The sequence below is a fragment of the Lepisma saccharinum genome, chromosome 20 (genome assembly GCF_977018435.1).
Source record: "Lepisma saccharinum chromosome 20, izLepSacc3.1, whole genome shotgun sequence".
NCBI classification, from domain to species: domain Eukaryota; kingdom Metazoa; phylum Arthropoda; class Insecta; order Zygentoma; family Lepismatidae; genus Lepisma; species Lepisma saccharinum.
In genome coordinates this window covers 5,908,816-5,926,351 of record NC_139248.1, presented here as the reverse complement: position 1 = coordinate 5,926,351, position 17,536 = coordinate 5,908,816, and the positions used below count along the sequence as shown (strand labels likewise).

The following is a 17,536-nucleotide window of genomic DNA, read 5'->3' as shown; positions in this document are numbered from 1 at the left end:
TGTGTCGGTCTGGCTACCATTTGTAATGTGGCATACATCCCACCTGAAGTCGACTTTATTCCAGATTTTCATCAGTAAGTCAGGCGTCACTTCTGCAGCGGCGGCGGTAATTCGAAGTCTCAGCTCAAAAAGATCAGCAGGTAAAGGTGGTATAAAAACCCGATCTTTAATGAAACCCCACAAGAAAAATCTAGCGTAGTCAAATCTGGGGAGCGAGGGGGCATGCAATTGGGCCTGCACGACCAATCCGCCGACCTGGGAATCGGGTATCAAGAAAATCTCAGACTGCTACGTGGTAGTGAGGTGGTTCCCCATCTTGCTGACAGTCAAGGTGTCCATCTTGGTCATACTCGTCGAACTGAGGAATTAGAAAATTTTATAGTATATTAGGCAAAAAAGAATTGTACGGCCCTTTCTTCTTCCAGGACGCAACCATAAATGGTATCGTGTATCTGAGGACACAAAAAACATTGTCCTTTGGTCTATCACAAATATTCTGCAAAGCTTCATGGCTATTTTCACTACCCCATATTCGGCAGTTATGAGTGTTCACCTGTACTGATGTGAAACGTTGACAGTAGTGTAATTGGGCCGGTTCAAAATAACACTTTGTAGGTATCCTCTTTTTTTATCAACTGAATATCAGTTTTTGACATATTTTGACAATTTTTTGTCAATGTTTTAGCGTTTAGCGATGTTTTAGTACCATTTTCAATGCACAACTTTTTTTTCTCACCTCACACTTGGTAGGTATATCACGATCTTACGTGATATAACTTAACCTATCCTTTTTTCTTACTTATTGTTTCAAAATAATACATTGTAGGTATTTTTTTTATCAATTGAATATCAGTTTTAGACATATTTTGACAATTTTTTGTCGATGTTTTAGCGTTTAGCGATGTTTTAGTACAATTTTCAATTTTTCCCACTTCATACTTGTAGGTATATCACGATCTTACGTGACCTATTTTTTTTTTTTTACGATTTTTTTTTCAGTGATATAACTTAACCTATTATTTTTTTATTTGAGTACCGAACTAACTTACATTGGACTTCGCGTTTGTTTTAATATTTCAGTATTTTAAAGTTTTTTCACATATTTTTTATATAACCTAAAAAAATGTGTTGATTTTTTTTAGTATGTGGCAATTTTTTAACGAATTTTTTAAAACTGTTCCGTTACCTTCTCGTTCTTCACGTCGTACGCGAAGGACTTCTCGGCGACCAGGATGACGCTGCACACGGTATCCTCGGGCAATGGACTGTTGAACTCGCAAACGATATTGATGTTGGTTCGATTGTTGATAGGGGTAAAAAGACAGTTCTACGCCAGAAAATGATGCGTTTTTTACAACCTTAACGGAAAATATCGTAAAGGCAAACGCGAAAGTGATAAGATAACTCTGTTTCCGGTCGCCATTTTGGATTTCCGAACATAGATTCTATTCATACTTTTTCTCACGTATAGGCGTACATGATGAATCCGCAAACAGATTTTTTCTAAGTCTTACCGTTTCCAAGATAACCCCACTTCCGGTTGCCATTTTGGATTTCCGAACATAGATTCTATTCACACTTTTTCTCACGTATAGGTGTACATGATGAATCCGCAAACAGATTTTTTCTGAGTCTTACCGTTTCCAAGATAACCCCACTTCCGGTCGCCATTTTAGATTTCCGAGCATAGGTTCTATTCACACTTTTTCTCACGTATAGGCGTACATGATGAATCCGCAAACAGATTCTTGCTAAGTCTTACCGTTTCCAAGATAACCCCACTTCCGGTCGCCATTTTGGATTTCCGAACATAGGTTCTATTCATACTTTTTCTCACGTATAGGCGTACATGATGAATCCGCAAACAGATTTTTCCTAAGTCTTACCGTTTCCAAGATAACCCCACTTCCGGTCGCTATTTTGGATTTCCGAGCATAAGTTAGTAGGTCACAAATATGCCTTTGACCGCAACCCTGATTTTTCGACCCCTCAGAAAATCGCATCGAAACCTCAAAAACTCACTTTCTCTCCACGTTCCGCGCCTCATTTATTGCGCTGACGATGTTTCACGGCGCAGAAAAGTCGTGATGAGTAAATTCACTTTCTCATCCTTGAAGGATGAATGCACCTTATCGTAATTTTTTTCTAAGTCCCGGCCAAATGTTTATATATCGCGAGCTTTGTAAACCTCTCGCGAACGATGTGATATTTCTGCCACACACACACATATGCGCGCGCCTCTCATTATTTCCGTATTGTGACGCAAGCAAACAAACAAAATAATAATTGTTTTTTTTTTTTAGGATTCCTGGCCCCTATAACCTCGCCAGGGTGCGTGGTGCCCAACCAAAAAAAGTAAAAGGTTCTAACGGCTGCGGTTAGATAACCACATACCTCTGTAGAGTTTCACGTGTTTTTTTTCTCAAAGGTCCTATGGGATACCTCTGTTTGTCAAAAATTCGAGATATTTGCAATTTAACGCAGGACTTGGAAAATTTTCGGAAAATTTTTGGTTCCATGACGACCTATGTTTATTTTGGTATGGGAGGACAGAGGACACCGAGACTCGACCGACGCACTAAACCCGACCTTTCTACGACTATTCGTTCAAAAGTTACGAGTGATCAAAGTTTTGGGAGGTGGGCTAACTTCTTACCCCTTGGCCCCAGGACCACCAAAACTTGGTACACGTATTCTCCACCTCCAAAATCGACAGGGGGTAGCTTCGCTACCGGGATGGGGGTGTTTTTCGATATATTTTTTCGATAACTCTTACCATTTTCGAGATATTTGCAATTTAAGATTTTTTAACACAGGACTTGGAAAATTTTCGGAACATTTTTTTTTTTGGTTCCATGACAACCTACGCCAATTTTGTTATGAGAGGACAGAGGACACCGAGACGATGCTAACGCAAGAAATCCCAGCTCTCTATGATCATTTTTTCGAAAGTTACGAGTGATCAAAAACATTTTTGGCAATTGGCCCACCCTTGACCTCCAAGAACCTCCGAAAACTTGGTACACGTACTCTGCATCACCAAACTCGACAAGAGGGTCAACGGGAAGGATATTCGCGCTATCTCTTACTGTTTTCGAGACATTTTGCAATTTAACGCTGGACTTAGAAAATTTTCGATTGATGAAAAAAAATTTGGTTCCATGACGACCTATGTTTATTTTGGTATGGGAGGACAGAGGACACCGAGACTCGACCAACGAACTAAACCCGACCTCTCTATGACTATTCGTTCAAAAGTTACGAGTGATCAAAAGTTTTGGGAGGGGGTGGGCTAACTTCTTACCCCTTGACCCCAGGACCACCAAAACTTGGTATACGTATTCTACACCTCCAAAATCGACAGGGGGCATCTAACGATGCCGTTTTTCGATATATTTTTTCGATAACTCTTACTATTTTCGAGATATTTGCAATTTTAAGATTTTTTTTAATGCTGTGGACTTAGAAAATTTTCGATTGATGAAAAAAAATTGCTTCCATGACGACCTATGTTTATTTTGGTATGGGAGGACAGAGGACACCGAGACTCGACCGACACACTAAACCCGACAGGTGGGATGCTTCGTTTTTGGCGCAGCCCTTTGACCTATTTTTGAAATGACTTACGACATTTTCCTACAAGGCTGTCTCCCCTTACAATGTTTTCCTGTAAGGCAGAGATCGTCTGTCAATGGGCCCTCAGTGTAATCTACTACGACCTAATACTAACTTTCTTTTTACGTTTCATTGCAGTGACGAACTAAAAGAGCGGAAAAAAAAAGGCTCTGAAAGGTGAGTGTCAAAAAACGTACTTTCAAGTATGCATGCTCCGGTAATGTAACTTTCTAAAAACATGTGCCGTCCATGTTTCTATATCGTGAGGTGTTTCTGCGATGATGGCCTTTATATGCGGCTGTGAATGAAGTTCTACTCTTAGAAGCAATAATGCTGTAACGCGGAAGAAAGGATATAGGATTCTTGCAGTGATATGGCTGCATCAAAACAACTGCTTTTTTTATTCACCAGTTCCATCTGTTTCTGCGGTGATGTCATCCAACAACAGCTCTTAATAATGGTCGCGGATTGCTGTATCCAGATTGTCGTTGCATCTGCGGAAATATATAGATACTCAATCTCTCGTAAACATTCTGTACAACTAAATTACGTTCAATTCGTCCTCTTCATTTCTCAAAATTAAATTTCTGTATGCATCTCGTAAGGAAATGTGAGTCCATATAAAATGTTCAATTCGATCCATCCATCTAATTGGTAAATAACCTCTGGATATTTATTTTTTCCTCTATTCCTTGGAGAATGGATTCCCAGGACCAGTTTCAAAACGACGTGCTACATGCTCAAAGTATTGTAAAATCTGATGACAGCAAACTGTCTAGAACCTTTCTTGAATACACAATTCATTTCAAATCGTTCGTCAGTATTTTCAAACGTCTAATAGATTCGTAGCATTCGCAACCAGCACCATCTTTCGAAGGCACCGATTTTTTGGTCTGACGCCTTTATTGTCCATGATTCAACACCGTGCATGAGAGAGGGCATCCCCGATTGCCTTGTAATCAAGGGGTCCTGGGTTCGATACCCGGTGGAGGCACTTAGTTGTTCGGATCCTACTTTAAATTGTAGTCCCGATTAGCCTTTCTGTACCAGTCGACCTCGTGACGTAGTGGTTAGCACCAATTAATTGATTTCGTTTATTTTACTTTTTTTCCGCCACTTTTGGCTAAACGCGAAGATGAGTATGTGATGATGATGAAATTAATGAAGGGACACAACAAATAACACCCATGCCCAGGCCAGGATTTGAACCTGGGACCCCTGCCTCAACGCTGTTGATTTCCGGTTCAGTGGTTAGCACATGATAACTTATTTGAACCAGTTTAAAAATTCAAATACTTAGGAGTAATATTAACAAATGAAAATTATATTAAAGAGGATATAAAATAAAAAAGTAGGCTTAAAATTTAGGAAATGTATGTTACTTCTCTCTAAGAAACTTATAGTTAAAATATACAAAACAGTAATTTTGCCTGTTGTATTATTATATGGATGTGAAACTTGGTCCGTCATATTGAAAGAGGAACATAAATTGAGAGTATTTGAAAATAAGATTGTTAGGAAAATATTTGGATCTAAAAGGGGTGAGAAGATAGGTGAGTGGAGAAGGTTACATAATTTAGAACTACATAAATTTATATTCATGTCCAGATATTACTAGATTAATTAAATCAAGAAGACTTAGGTGGACAGGCCATGTGTGGCACGAATGGGAGAGGAAAAAAAAATGAGTTTACAGGATTCTTGTTGGGAGACCTGATGGTAAGAGACCTGTAAGAAAACTAAAACGAAGATGGAAGGACAAATATTTGGGATGGACATAACGGAAAAATTTGGTAGGGATGAAAAACAAAGAGTATATAGATCTTTCTCAAGATAGGGACAGATGGAAGGCCTGTGTTGATGCAGCCATGAACCTTTTTTGGGTTTGAGAAGGCTAGAGAGTTAGTTAGTTAGTTATGAAAGCACATGTCACTATATATAAAAAAAATACAATCCCTGGCAAAAAAATGAATTTTGAAAAAATGAAATTTATTTCCATATAATGAACTTCAACCTATACAATTGTACATTTTTTTTTTAATTTTGCAGGATTTAAATGAAATGGACGCAAAGAAGAATTGGGAACACGTACGTAATGCAATAGAATCAGCAGTTAAATAAAGTATAAATCAAGAAAAAGTAAGCCATTGTTCGCATAACCTAATAGAAATAGATTGATTGATTTAAGTCCACTTTATGCACAGTAAGGCTAATCGGGCCTGGACCTGCAGTTTTTAAAGTGGGATCCCAACCACTACATGCCTCCACCAGGAATCGAACCCGGGATACCTTCGACGACGCTACTACTGCGCCATCTGAGAGGCACTAATAGAAAATAGACTTAGGTGATTAAAGAACAGCATGTTTAGAAGATTACTTGAAAAGTAAAATTAACGAAATTGAAATAAAAGTAGTAGAGGTGCAAATGAATTGAGAAAGGGGTGGCAACCCAAAGTAAACTTGATATAAAATGGCTGACTATTTTAAATGGATGGAAGAACTACTTTAATGATGTTTAAAAAAGTTCATGTAGGAGATAAATCAGAAATAAATTAAGTACGCACAGCAGAATCTAACTTGATTGAAGTCAAAGATGCCAAAGAGATAAATTAGTCGAGAAGAAACTCGTTAATATGTCTGACAAATGTACAATTCATGATGGATTAAAAAAAAAAAGAAGATGCATTATCTCCATTGCTCTTTTTGTTTTAATTTTTTTGCCTTAGAATATGCTTTTTAGAAAGCTAAAAGAAACTAACGAAGTAGTTTTAGCATATGCAGATGATGTAGACTTACTGGGGAATGATGTAAATACAAATTAAGAATAATGCTAAAATATTTTTTTCAAAGCAGCTAAAGAGAGATAGGTTTCAGAAGTTAGCAATGTGAAATCTAAAGATATGTGCTTACAGGCCGAAACCAAGTGATAACAACTTGTTTGAACCAGTTTTTCCAAATCCAAATACTTGCGAGTAATACTAACAAATGAAAATGATATTAAAGAGGAAATGAAAAAGAAGGCTTAATTCGTGTTACTTTTCTCTGTCTCCTCGTTTCATATCTAAGGAACTAAAAAAAAATAAAAAATATATAAACAGATCTTGCTCAGGATAAGGACAAATCGAACTGCAAGCATGAACTTTCGGGTTCAAGAAAGGTAGAGAATTAATTAATTAGTTAATATTCAATGTAATATGGTTTCACGTATTAAACAAAAAACAAAGTTAGTAATATGATATTCATATTGACAAGGGAATTCTTACAATTTCATTCCCCTCGTAAATTTTGCCAATAGCATTTTCATCATCCTGTGTTATTTCAAATCTTCAATTATGCAACGCAAAAAGAAGAAGAATTTCCATGACGTGATAACATGAATTTTGTACGTTGAGAGAAAAATGGAAACGAAGAGCTGTGAAAAAAAAGCTTGACTGACGAGCGGGAAACATAATAGAAATCAAGGAAGGAAAGTATGAACAGAGGAAAGGGGATATTCAAAGGAAGGTGGCTCTTCCATGATAATTTTTTCTTTCTCAATCCGAACAAATTCATAAACATTATCATCATTGAATGTTGTTGTTGTTGTTGAGTTTTGTGTTTTAAGTCCACTTTATGCACAGTATGGCTAATCGAGCCTGGACCTACAGTTTAAAGTGGGATCCGAACCACTTGTGCCTCCACCGGGTATCGAACCCTAGACCCCTTGATTACAAGGCAACGACGCTACCACTGCGCCATGGAGAAGGCCCCATCATTGAATGGTTGGTTACGTTGTCCCTCCGAACGAAAGACGGAATGCATACAAGCCTGTGCCTCCTAAGTTCATCGTGGCTTGCGAAATGAAAACTTCCGATGATTTCTTATTTTTTTAGAACATGTTTCGCTAGGGAGGTCAAAATTACAAGTTCCGTAATTAGAATAACTTGTTGATTTCATTACGAACGAAGAAGGAATGCATGGCACTTAAAATGCTGTAGTATTATTACATCAGATCATCTTGTATGCATTCCGTCTTTCGTTCGGAGGGACAACGTAACCAACCATTCAATGATGGGGCCTTCTCCATGGCGCAGTGGTAGCGTCGTTGCCTTGTAATCAAGGGGTCTAGGGTTCGATACCCGGTGGAGGCACAAGTGGTTCGGATCCCACTTTAAACTGTAGGTCCAGGCTCGATTAGCCATACTGTGCATAAAGTGGACTTAAAACACAAAACTCAACAACAACAACAACATTCAATGATGATAATGTTTATGAATTTGTTCGGATTGAGAAAGAAAAAATTATCATGGAAGAGCCACCTTCCTTTGAATATCCCCTTTCCTCTGTTCATACTTTCCTTCCTTGATTTCTATTATATTTCCCGCTCGTCAGTCAAGCTTTTTTTTTTCACAGCTCTTCGTTTCCATTTTTCTCTCAACGTACAAAATTCATGTTATCACGTCATGGAAATTCTTCTTCTTTTTGCGTTGCATAATTGAAGATTTGAAATAACACAGGATGATGAAAATGCTATTGGCAAAATTTACGAGGGGAATGAAATTGTAAGAATTCCCTTGTCAATATGAATATCATATTACTAACTTTGTTTTTTTGTTTAATACGTGAAACCATATTACATTGAATATTAACTAATTAATTAATTCTCTACCTTTCTTGAACCCGAAAGTTCATGCTTGCAGTTCGATTTGTCCTTATCCTCAGCAAGATCTGTTTATATATTTTTTATTTTTTTTTAGTTCCTTAGATATGAAACGAGGAGACAGAGAAAAGTAACACGAATTAAGCCTTCTTTTTTCATTTCCTCTTTAATATCATTTTCATTTGTTAGTATTACTCGCAAGTATTTGGATTTGGAAAAACTGGTTCAAACAAGTTGTTATCACTTGGTTTCGGCCTGTAAGCACATATCTTTAGATTTCACATTGCTAACTTCTGAAACCTATCTCTCTTTAGCTGCTTTGAAAAAAATATTTTAGCATTATTCTTAATTTGTATTTACATCATTCCCCAGTAAGTCTACATCATCTGCATATGCTAAAACTACTTCGTTAGTTTCTTTTAGCTTTCTAAAAAGCATATTCTAAGGCAAAAAAATTAAAACAAAAAGAGCAATGGAGATAATGCATCTTCTTTTTTTTTTTAATCCATCATGAATTGTACATTTGTCAGACATATTAACGAGTTTCTTCTCGACTAATTTATCTCTTTGGCATCTTTGACTTCAATCAAGTTAGATTCTGCTGTGCGTACTTAATTTATTTCTGATTTATCTCCTACATGAACTTTTTTAAACATCATTAAAGTAGTTCTTCCATCCATTTAAAATAGTCAGCCATTTTATATCAAGTTTACTTTGGGTTGCCACCCCTTTCTCAATTCATTTGCACCTCTACTACTTTTATTTCAATTTCGTTAATTTTACTTTTCAAGTAATCTTCTAAACATGCTGTTCTTTAATCACCTAAGTCTATTTTCTATTAGTGCCTCTCAGATGGCGCAGTAGTAGCGTCGTCGAAGGTATCCCGGGTTCGATTCCTGGTGGAGGCATGTAGTGGTTGGGATCCCACTTTAAAAACTGCAGGTCCAGGCCCGATTAGCCTTACTGTGCATAAAGTGGACTTAAATCAATCAATCTATTTCTATTAGGTTATGCGAACAATGGCTTACTTTTTCTTGATTTATACTTTATTTAACTGCTGATTCTATTGCATTACGTACGTGTTCCCAATTCTTCTTTGCGTCCATTTCATTTAAATCCTGCAAAATTAAAAAAAAAATGTACAATTGTATAGGTTGAAGTTCATTATATGGAAATAAATTTCATTTTTTCAAAATTCATTTTTTTGCCAGGGATTGTATTTTTTTTATATATAGTGACATGTGCTTTCATAACTAACTAACTAACTCTCTAGCCTTCTCAAACCCAAAAAAGGTTCATGGCTGCATCAACACAGGCCTTCCATCTGTCCCTATCTTGAGAAAGATCTATATACTCTTTGTTTTTCATCCCTACCAAATTTTTCCGTTATGTCCATCCCAAATATTTGTCCTTCCATCTTCGTTTTAGTTTTCTTACAGGTCTCTTACCATCAGGTCTCCCAACAAGAATCCTGTAAACTCATTTTTTTTTCCTCTCCCATTCGTGCCACACATGGCCTGTCCACCTAAGTCTTCTTGATTTAATTAATCTAGTAATATCTGGACATGAATATAAATTTATGTAGTTCTAAATTATGTAACCTTCTCCACTCACCTATCTTCTCACCCCTTTTAGATCCAAATATTTTCCTAACAATCTTATTTTCAAATACTCTCAATTTATGTTCCTCTTTCAATATGACGGACCAAGTTTCACATCCATATAATAATACAACAGGCAAAATTACTGTTTTGTATATTTTAACTATAAGTTTCTTAGAGAGAAGTAACATACATTTCCTAAATTTTAAGCCTACTTTTTTATTTTATATCCTCTTTAATATAATTTTCATTTGTTAATATTACTCCTAAGTATTTGAATTTTTAAACTGGTTCAAATAAGTTATCATGTGCTAACCACTGAACCGGAAATCAACAGCGTTGAGGCAGGGGTCCCAGGTTCAAATCCTGGCCTGGGCATGGGTGTTATTTGTTGTGTCCCTTCATTAATTTCATCATCATCACATACTCATCTTCGCGTTTAGCCAAAAGTGGCGGAAAAAAAGTAAAATAAACGAAATCAATTAATTGGTGCTAACCACTACGTCACGAGGTCGACTGGTACAGAAAGGCTAATCGGGACTACAATTTAAAGTAGGATCCGAACAACTAAGTGCCTCCACCGGGTATCGAACCCAGGACCCCTTGATTACAAGGCAATCGGGGATGCCCTCTCTCATGCACGGTGTTGAATCATGGACAATAAAGGCGTCAGACCAAAAAATCGGTGCCTTCGAAAGATGGTGCTGGTTGCGAATGCTACGAATCTATTAGACGTTTGAAAATACTGACGAACGATTTGAAATGAATTGTGTATTCAAGAAAGGTTCTAGACAGTTTGCTGTCATCAGATTTTACAATACTTTGAGCATGTAGCACGTCGTTTTGAAACTGGTCCTGGGAATCCATTCTCCAAGGAATAGAGGAAAAAATAAATATCCAGAGGTTATTTACCAATTAGATGGATGGATCGAATTGAACATTTTATATGGACTCACATTTCCTTACGAGATGCATACAGAAATTTAATTTTGAGAAATGAAGAGGACGAATTGAACGTAATTTAGTTGTACAGAATGTTTACGAGAGATTGAGTATCTATATATTTCCGCAGATGCAACGACAATCTGGATACAGCAATCCGCGACCATTATTAAGAGCTGTTGTTGGATGACATCACCGCAGAAACAGATGGAACTGGTGAATAAAAAAAGCAGTTGTTTTGATGCAGCCATATCACTGCAAGAATCCTATATCCTTTCTTCCGCGTTACAGCATTATTGCTTCTAAGAGTAGAACTTCATTCACAGCCGCATATAAAGGCCATCATCGCAGAAACACCTCACGATATAGAAACATGGACGGCACATGTTTTTAGAAAGTTACGTTACCGGAGCATGCATACTTGAAAGTACGTTTTTTGACACTCACCTTTCAGAGCCTTTTTTTTTCCGCTCTTTTAGTTCGTCACTGCAATGAAACGTAAAAAGAAAGTTAGTATTAGGTCGTAGTAGATTACACTGAGGGCCCATTGACAGACGATCTCTGCCTTACAGGAAAACATTGTAAGGGGAGACAGCCTTGTAGGAAAATGTCGTAAGTCATTTCAAAAATAGGTCAAAGGGCTGCGCCAAAAACGAAGCATCCCACCTGTCGGGTTTAGTGTGTCGGTCGAGTCTCGGTGTCCTCTGTCCTCCCATACCAAAATAAACATAGGTCGTCATGGAAGCAATTTTTTTTCATCAATCGAAAATTTTCTAAGTCCACAGCATTAAAAAAAATCTTAAAATTGCAAATATCTCGAAAATAGTAAGAGTTATCGAAAAAATATATCGAAAAACGGCATCGTTAGATGCCCCCTGTCGATTTTGGAGGTGTAGAATACGTATACCAAGTTTTGGTGGTCCTGGGGTCAAGGGGTAAGAAGTTAGCCCACCCCCTCCCAAAACTTTTGATCACTCGTAACTTTTGAACGAATAGTCATAGAGAGGTCGGGTTTAGTTCGTTGGTCGAGTCTCGGTGTCCTCTGTCCTCCCATACCAAAATAAACATAGGTCGTCATGGAACCAAATTTTTTTTCATCAATCGAAAATTTTCTAAGTCCAGCGTTAAATTGCAAAATGTCTCGAAAACAGTAAGAGATAGCGCGAATATCCTTCCCGTTGACCCTCTTGTCGAGTTTGGTGATGCAGAGTACGTGTACCAAGTTTTCGGAGGTTCTTGGAGGTCAAGGGTGGGCCAATTGCCAAAAATGTTTTTGATCACTCGTAACTTTCGAAAAAATGATCATAGAGAGCTGGGATTTCTTGCGTTAGCATCGTCTCGGTGTCCTCTGTCCTCTCATAACAAAATTGGCGTAGGTTGTCATGGAACCAAAAAAAAAAATGTTCCGAAAATTTTCCAAGTCCTGTGTTAAAAAATCTTAAATTGCAAATATCTCGAAAATGGTAAGAGTTATCGAAAAAATATATCGAAAAACACCCCCATCCCGGTAGCGAAGCTACCCCCTGTCGATTTTGGAGGTGGAGAATACGTGTACCAAGTTTTGGTGGTCCTGGGGCCAAGGGGTAAGAAGTTAGCCCACCTCCCAAAACTTTGATCACTCGTAACTTTTGAACGAATAGTCGTAGAAAGGTCGGGTTTAGTGCGTCGGTCGAGTCTCGGTGTCCTCTGTCCTCCCATACCAAAATAAACATAGGTCGTCATGGAACCAAAAATTTTCCGAAAATTTTCCAAGTCCTGCGTTAAATTGCAAATATCTCGAATTTTTGACAAACAGAGGTATCCCATAGGACCTTTGAGAAAAAAAACACGTGAAACTCTACAGAGGTATGTGGTTATCTAACCGCAGCCGTTAGAACCTTTTACTTTTTTTGGTTGGGCACCACGCACCCTGGCGAGGTTATAGGGGCCAGGAATCCTAAAAAAAAAAAAAACAATTATTATTTTGTTTGTTTGCTTGCGTCACAATACGGAAATAATGAGAGGCGCGCGCATATGTGTGTGTGTGGCAGAAATATCACATCGTTCGCGAGAGGTTTACAAAGCTCGCGATATATAAACATTTGGCCGGGACTTAGAAAAAAATTACGATAAGGTGCATTCATCCTTCAAGGATGAGAAAGTGAATTTACTCATCACGGCTTTTCTGCGCCGTGAAACATCGTCAGCGCAATAAATGAGGCGCGGAACGTGGAGAGAAAGTGAGTTTTTGAGGTTTCGATGCGATTTTCTGAGGGGTCGAAAAATCAGGGTTGCGGTCAAAGGCATATTTGTGACCTACTAACTTATGCTCGGAAATCCAAAATAGCGACCGGAAGTGGGGTTATCTTGGAAACGGTAAGACTTAGGAAAAATCTGTTTGCGGATTCATCATGTATGCCTATACGTGAGAAAAAGTATGAATAGAACCTATGTTCGGAAATCCAAAATGGCGACCGGAAGTGGGGTTATTTTGGAAACGGTAAGACTTAGCAAGAATCTGTTTGCGGATTCATCATGTACGCCTATACGTGAGAAAAAGTGTGAATAGAACCTATGCTCGGAAATCTAAAATGGCGACCGGAAGTGGGGTTATCTTGGAAACGGTAAGACTTAGAAAAAATCTGTTTGCGGATTCATCATGTACACCTATACGTGAGAAAAAGTGTGAATAGAATCTATGTTCGGAAATCCAAAATGGCAACCGGAAGTGGGGTTATCTTGGAAACGGTAAGACTTAGAAAAAATCTGTTTGCGGATTCATCATGTACGCCTATACGTGAGAAAAAGTGTGAATAGAATCTATGTTCGGAAATCCAAAATGGCGACCGGAAACAGAGTTATCTTATCACTTTCGCGTTTGCCTTTACGATATTTTCCGTTAAGGTTGCAAAAAACGCATCATTTTCTGGCGTAGAACTGTCTTTTTACCCCTATCAACAATCGAACCAACATCAATATCGTTTGCGAGTTCAACAGTCCATTGCCCGAGGATACCGTGTGCAGCGTCATCCTGGTCGCCGAGAAGTCCTTCGCGTACGACGTGAAGAACGAGAAGGTAACGGAACAGTTTTAAAAAATTCGTTAAAAAATTGCCACATACTAAAAAAAATCAACACATTTTTTTAGGTTATATAAAAAATATGTGAAAAAACTTTAAAATACTGAAATATTAAAACAAACGCGAAGTCCAATGTAAGTTAGTTCGGTACGCAAATAAAAAAATAATAGGTTAAGTTATATCACTGAAAAAAAAAATCGTAAGAAAAAAAAATAGGTCACGTAAGATCGTGATATACCTACAAGTATGAAGTGGGAAAAATTGAAAATTGTACTAAAACATCGCTAAACGCTAAAACATCGACAAAAAATTGTCAAAATATGTCTAAAACTGATATTCAATTGATAAAAAAAATACCTACAATGTATTATTTTGAAACAATAAGTAAGAAAAAAGGATAGGTTAAGTCATATCACGTAAGATCGTGATATACCTACCAAGTGTGAGGTGAGAAAAAAAAGTTGTGCATTGAAAATGGTACTAAAACATCGCTAAACGCTAAAACATTGACAAAAGATTGTCAAAATATGTCAAAAACTGATATTCAGTTGATAAAAAAAGAGGATACCTACAAAGTGTTATTTTGAACCGGCCCAATTACACTACTGTTGACTCATCGCTAAAAATGATATTGTCTGGTTGTCTGCAAATCTATCCAATATTTTCACACAAAATTCCTGGCGAGCTACTTTATCTGCATCCGTAATGTGTTGGACCATTGTTAGTTTTTTATGGCTTCAAGTGACTTCGTTTACGTAATACGTGCCAAACAGTCGGTTGTGGAATGCCAGTCTCACGTGATTCACTTCGGGTTGACTTCGTAGGACTCCGGGCGAAGCGTTGCCTGAGTTGTTCACAGCAGCTTCAGGAATTTGAGAACGTCCTGGTGATTTCTCATGTCGTACAGAACAACCAGTCTCAACGAAGGTTTGGTGCCAAGAGTAAATTGTAGGCATACTAGGAGGCGCCGTACGAAACTTACGTTGCACTGCAGTTGCACCGAACGAGTAAAAGTAGCCATTTTCAAGAACAACTACTGGTGGGCGAGTTCGGTACTAATGGACTACGTGAGTCAAAACTTGATGTATCTTGCATTGAAATGGCACCTCAACGGACTCTGTAAGTTATCCGAATAAATTTTATATGGTTTCAAAGTTGTAAAGTCCTGTGTATTAAAATCTCTTCGAAAGATATCTTGATACCATTACGATGTTGTGAAATTTAAAATTACTTTGATCTTTATATATTTTGATTTTGATTTTTCAGGTGATTGATTGCAAATGAAGATGAAGAAATTGCTGGTCGCGTTGACGTTCCTGTGGTTCATGACCAATTCGTTCTGTGTCATAATATCACCAGTATCGAAGACAGAAGCTCGCGAAAATACTGTTCACCTTGTAGAAGAGATTTTAAAGAAATATTTCCACACTGCTCGAACAGTAGTTGTTTATTATGACGAAGAATCATCAGTGTTTGCAGATCTCATTAACAAGGAATATTCAGGACCATTAACTATAATTAAACCTATGAAGTTAAGAAACTGGTGGGAAGGTTGGGACAATAAATGGTTTGAGGAGAGGATAGAAATCAGATACCTGTTTCTTATCAAAAATATATCCACTATAATGCATCCCTTCAAATATCACTGGCATTTTAAGATATGGAGACGGAATGCAAAACACTTCATCCTTCTTACTGGAAACAATACACTAGAATCTATTAACGGCTTAATCTTGGGAGCGCAGAGGAATCTAATGTTGAATATTGTAATTGCTTCTCCACCAGAAGAGAAGGAAGCTGGTGAAAATGACTCTCTTGTCTTGTACTCCTACTTCCCTTTCACAGACTCCCACTGCAGAACGGCTGAGGGAGCAGAAGTCCTGGATGTCTGGAGTAATGGGAGATTTCTTACAGGAAGTGATTTGTATCCAGCCAAGGTGAAGAACATGCACAAGTGCCCTATTAGGCTGAAAGCAAATTCTTTTCCGTTGTACCTTACACAGGATAACACTTCTAAAAGCAATGGCAGGTATTCAGGTTTATATGGTGGCTTCATTACATCTGCGATGGAAAAAATGAACTTCACCTTCCAAACAACCAACAGATATGACAAAACCTATTCATTGGGAACTGTGTTCCCAAATCGAACTGTCACAGGAGACTATGCAGATTTGGAGAATGGAGTGATCGATGGAATCATAAAGTTCAAGGGAAGTTCTTATTATGGCAACGTGGGGTGTGAAGAGTTGCAGATTCAACAGTTCTTAGAATTTAATTGGGTTGTTCCAAAGCCTCGACTCTATTCTCAATGGATGAGTCTGTACTTTCCATTCCAATCACCTCTGTGGACCCTCACGCTTCTGGCTTCATTGAGTCTCTTCATCTGGATGAGAGCGGCCGTTTCTCTGTTGCGTCGGTGGGGAAGGATCACATATCGGTTCCCTTCGCTTTCAGGTCTCTCTGCATTCATATTTGGATCTGTTCACAATCCTCCCCCTCCTGTACTTACAGTCAGATCTACCTTTGTATTGTGGATATTTTCAACAACGATACTCTCTACTCTTTACCAGTCTGCATTGTTTGGTTTCATTACAAGTCCTAAACTTACGCCTGAAATAAACTCCATAGAAGATATTCTGAATATGGGGTTATCTGTTGGAGGAGATTACGAAGCTAGAATAACTATAGGACTGCTTAATGAGTCGATATACAGGGAGATCTATGCAAACTGGGTCTTAGAGAATGACAATTTGAAAAACTACAAGAGAGTTGTGAATGAAGGGGACTTCGTATTTCTTACTTCTAACTTGTTTCCCGACGTATGGGCATATGGTTATCTGTTGTTCGATTCCTACGGGCAACCATTATTCCACATAGCATCTAGCAGATTGAATACCCTCCCTCTGGTGTTTCTGTTGCAGAGAAGCTCTCCCTTTCGGGACAACCTTCAGCGCATAATCACCTCCTGCGTTGAAGCGGGTCTACCTCCAAAGTGGAAGAAGGACGCTGTTGAAAGGATGATTCTTGATGCTCTGAAACGAAAGAAGTTCCAGGAGAAGCCAGAAGTCATTGTGATTCCTCTGGAGAATCTAATGGGAGCCTTCGCCCTACTTATATTGGGTCTTACTATCAGCACAGCAGTGTTTGTAGTGGAATGCACACACACGCGTTTCAGCAAATGGGGGAATTCGTGTTGGTTGTATTTAAGATCAAGAAAATGTAAACGAAATCATCACTGAAGAAGATTGGCGTGTGGATATTTATGTTCACTGCTTTATAATTTTGAAATTTTATCTTTTGGTATAAGCATGTAGGCTAACCAAGATTTGTTCTGTAGTTTAAAGTTTGATTTTCTACATTATTTTTTATTGATTGATTGAATGAGTTGGTGTTCTAAGTCCACTTTGTTCACAGTAAGGCCAATCGGGATTGGACCTACAGTTTAAAGTGGGATGCGAACCAATATGTTCCTCCTCCGGATATCACTCTGAAGAAAATTGATTTGAAATCCACGAAGTTACCACTACGCCATCTGGAAGACCCTGAATGTTTCATTGTTCTCTGCAATGTAGATAATATAATAGAGGTTACAAAGTTAGCAAAAAATATGCCTTTAAATTTGGATAGCCATTTTCTATTTGTGAAGGAACAAATGCTGAACGTGGCTTAATGTAAGAGGCT

The 17,536-nt window shown here is 38.0% G+C and overlaps 1 protein-coding gene across 1 annotated transcript; it reads left to right on the top strand.

Annotated features, from left to right (window-relative positions):
- The first annotated feature begins 15,141 nt into the window (after nt 1–15,141).
- LOC146003797 (uncharacterized) lies at nt 15,142–17,094 on the top strand. The gene has a single exon (XM_083142216.1). It carries the CDS (start codon nt 15,142–15,144, stop codon nt 17,092–17,094), a length of 1,953 nt encoding a protein of 650 aa, XP_082998342.1.
- Nucleotides 17,095–17,536: the final 442 nt, after the last annotated feature.

Bases quoted from the DNA above. Each gene is read 5' to 3' on its own strand.
- LOC146003797 (XM_083142216.1), top strand. From the start codon at position 15,142: ATGAAGAAATTGCTGGTCGCGTTGACGTTCCTGTGGTTCATGACCAAT.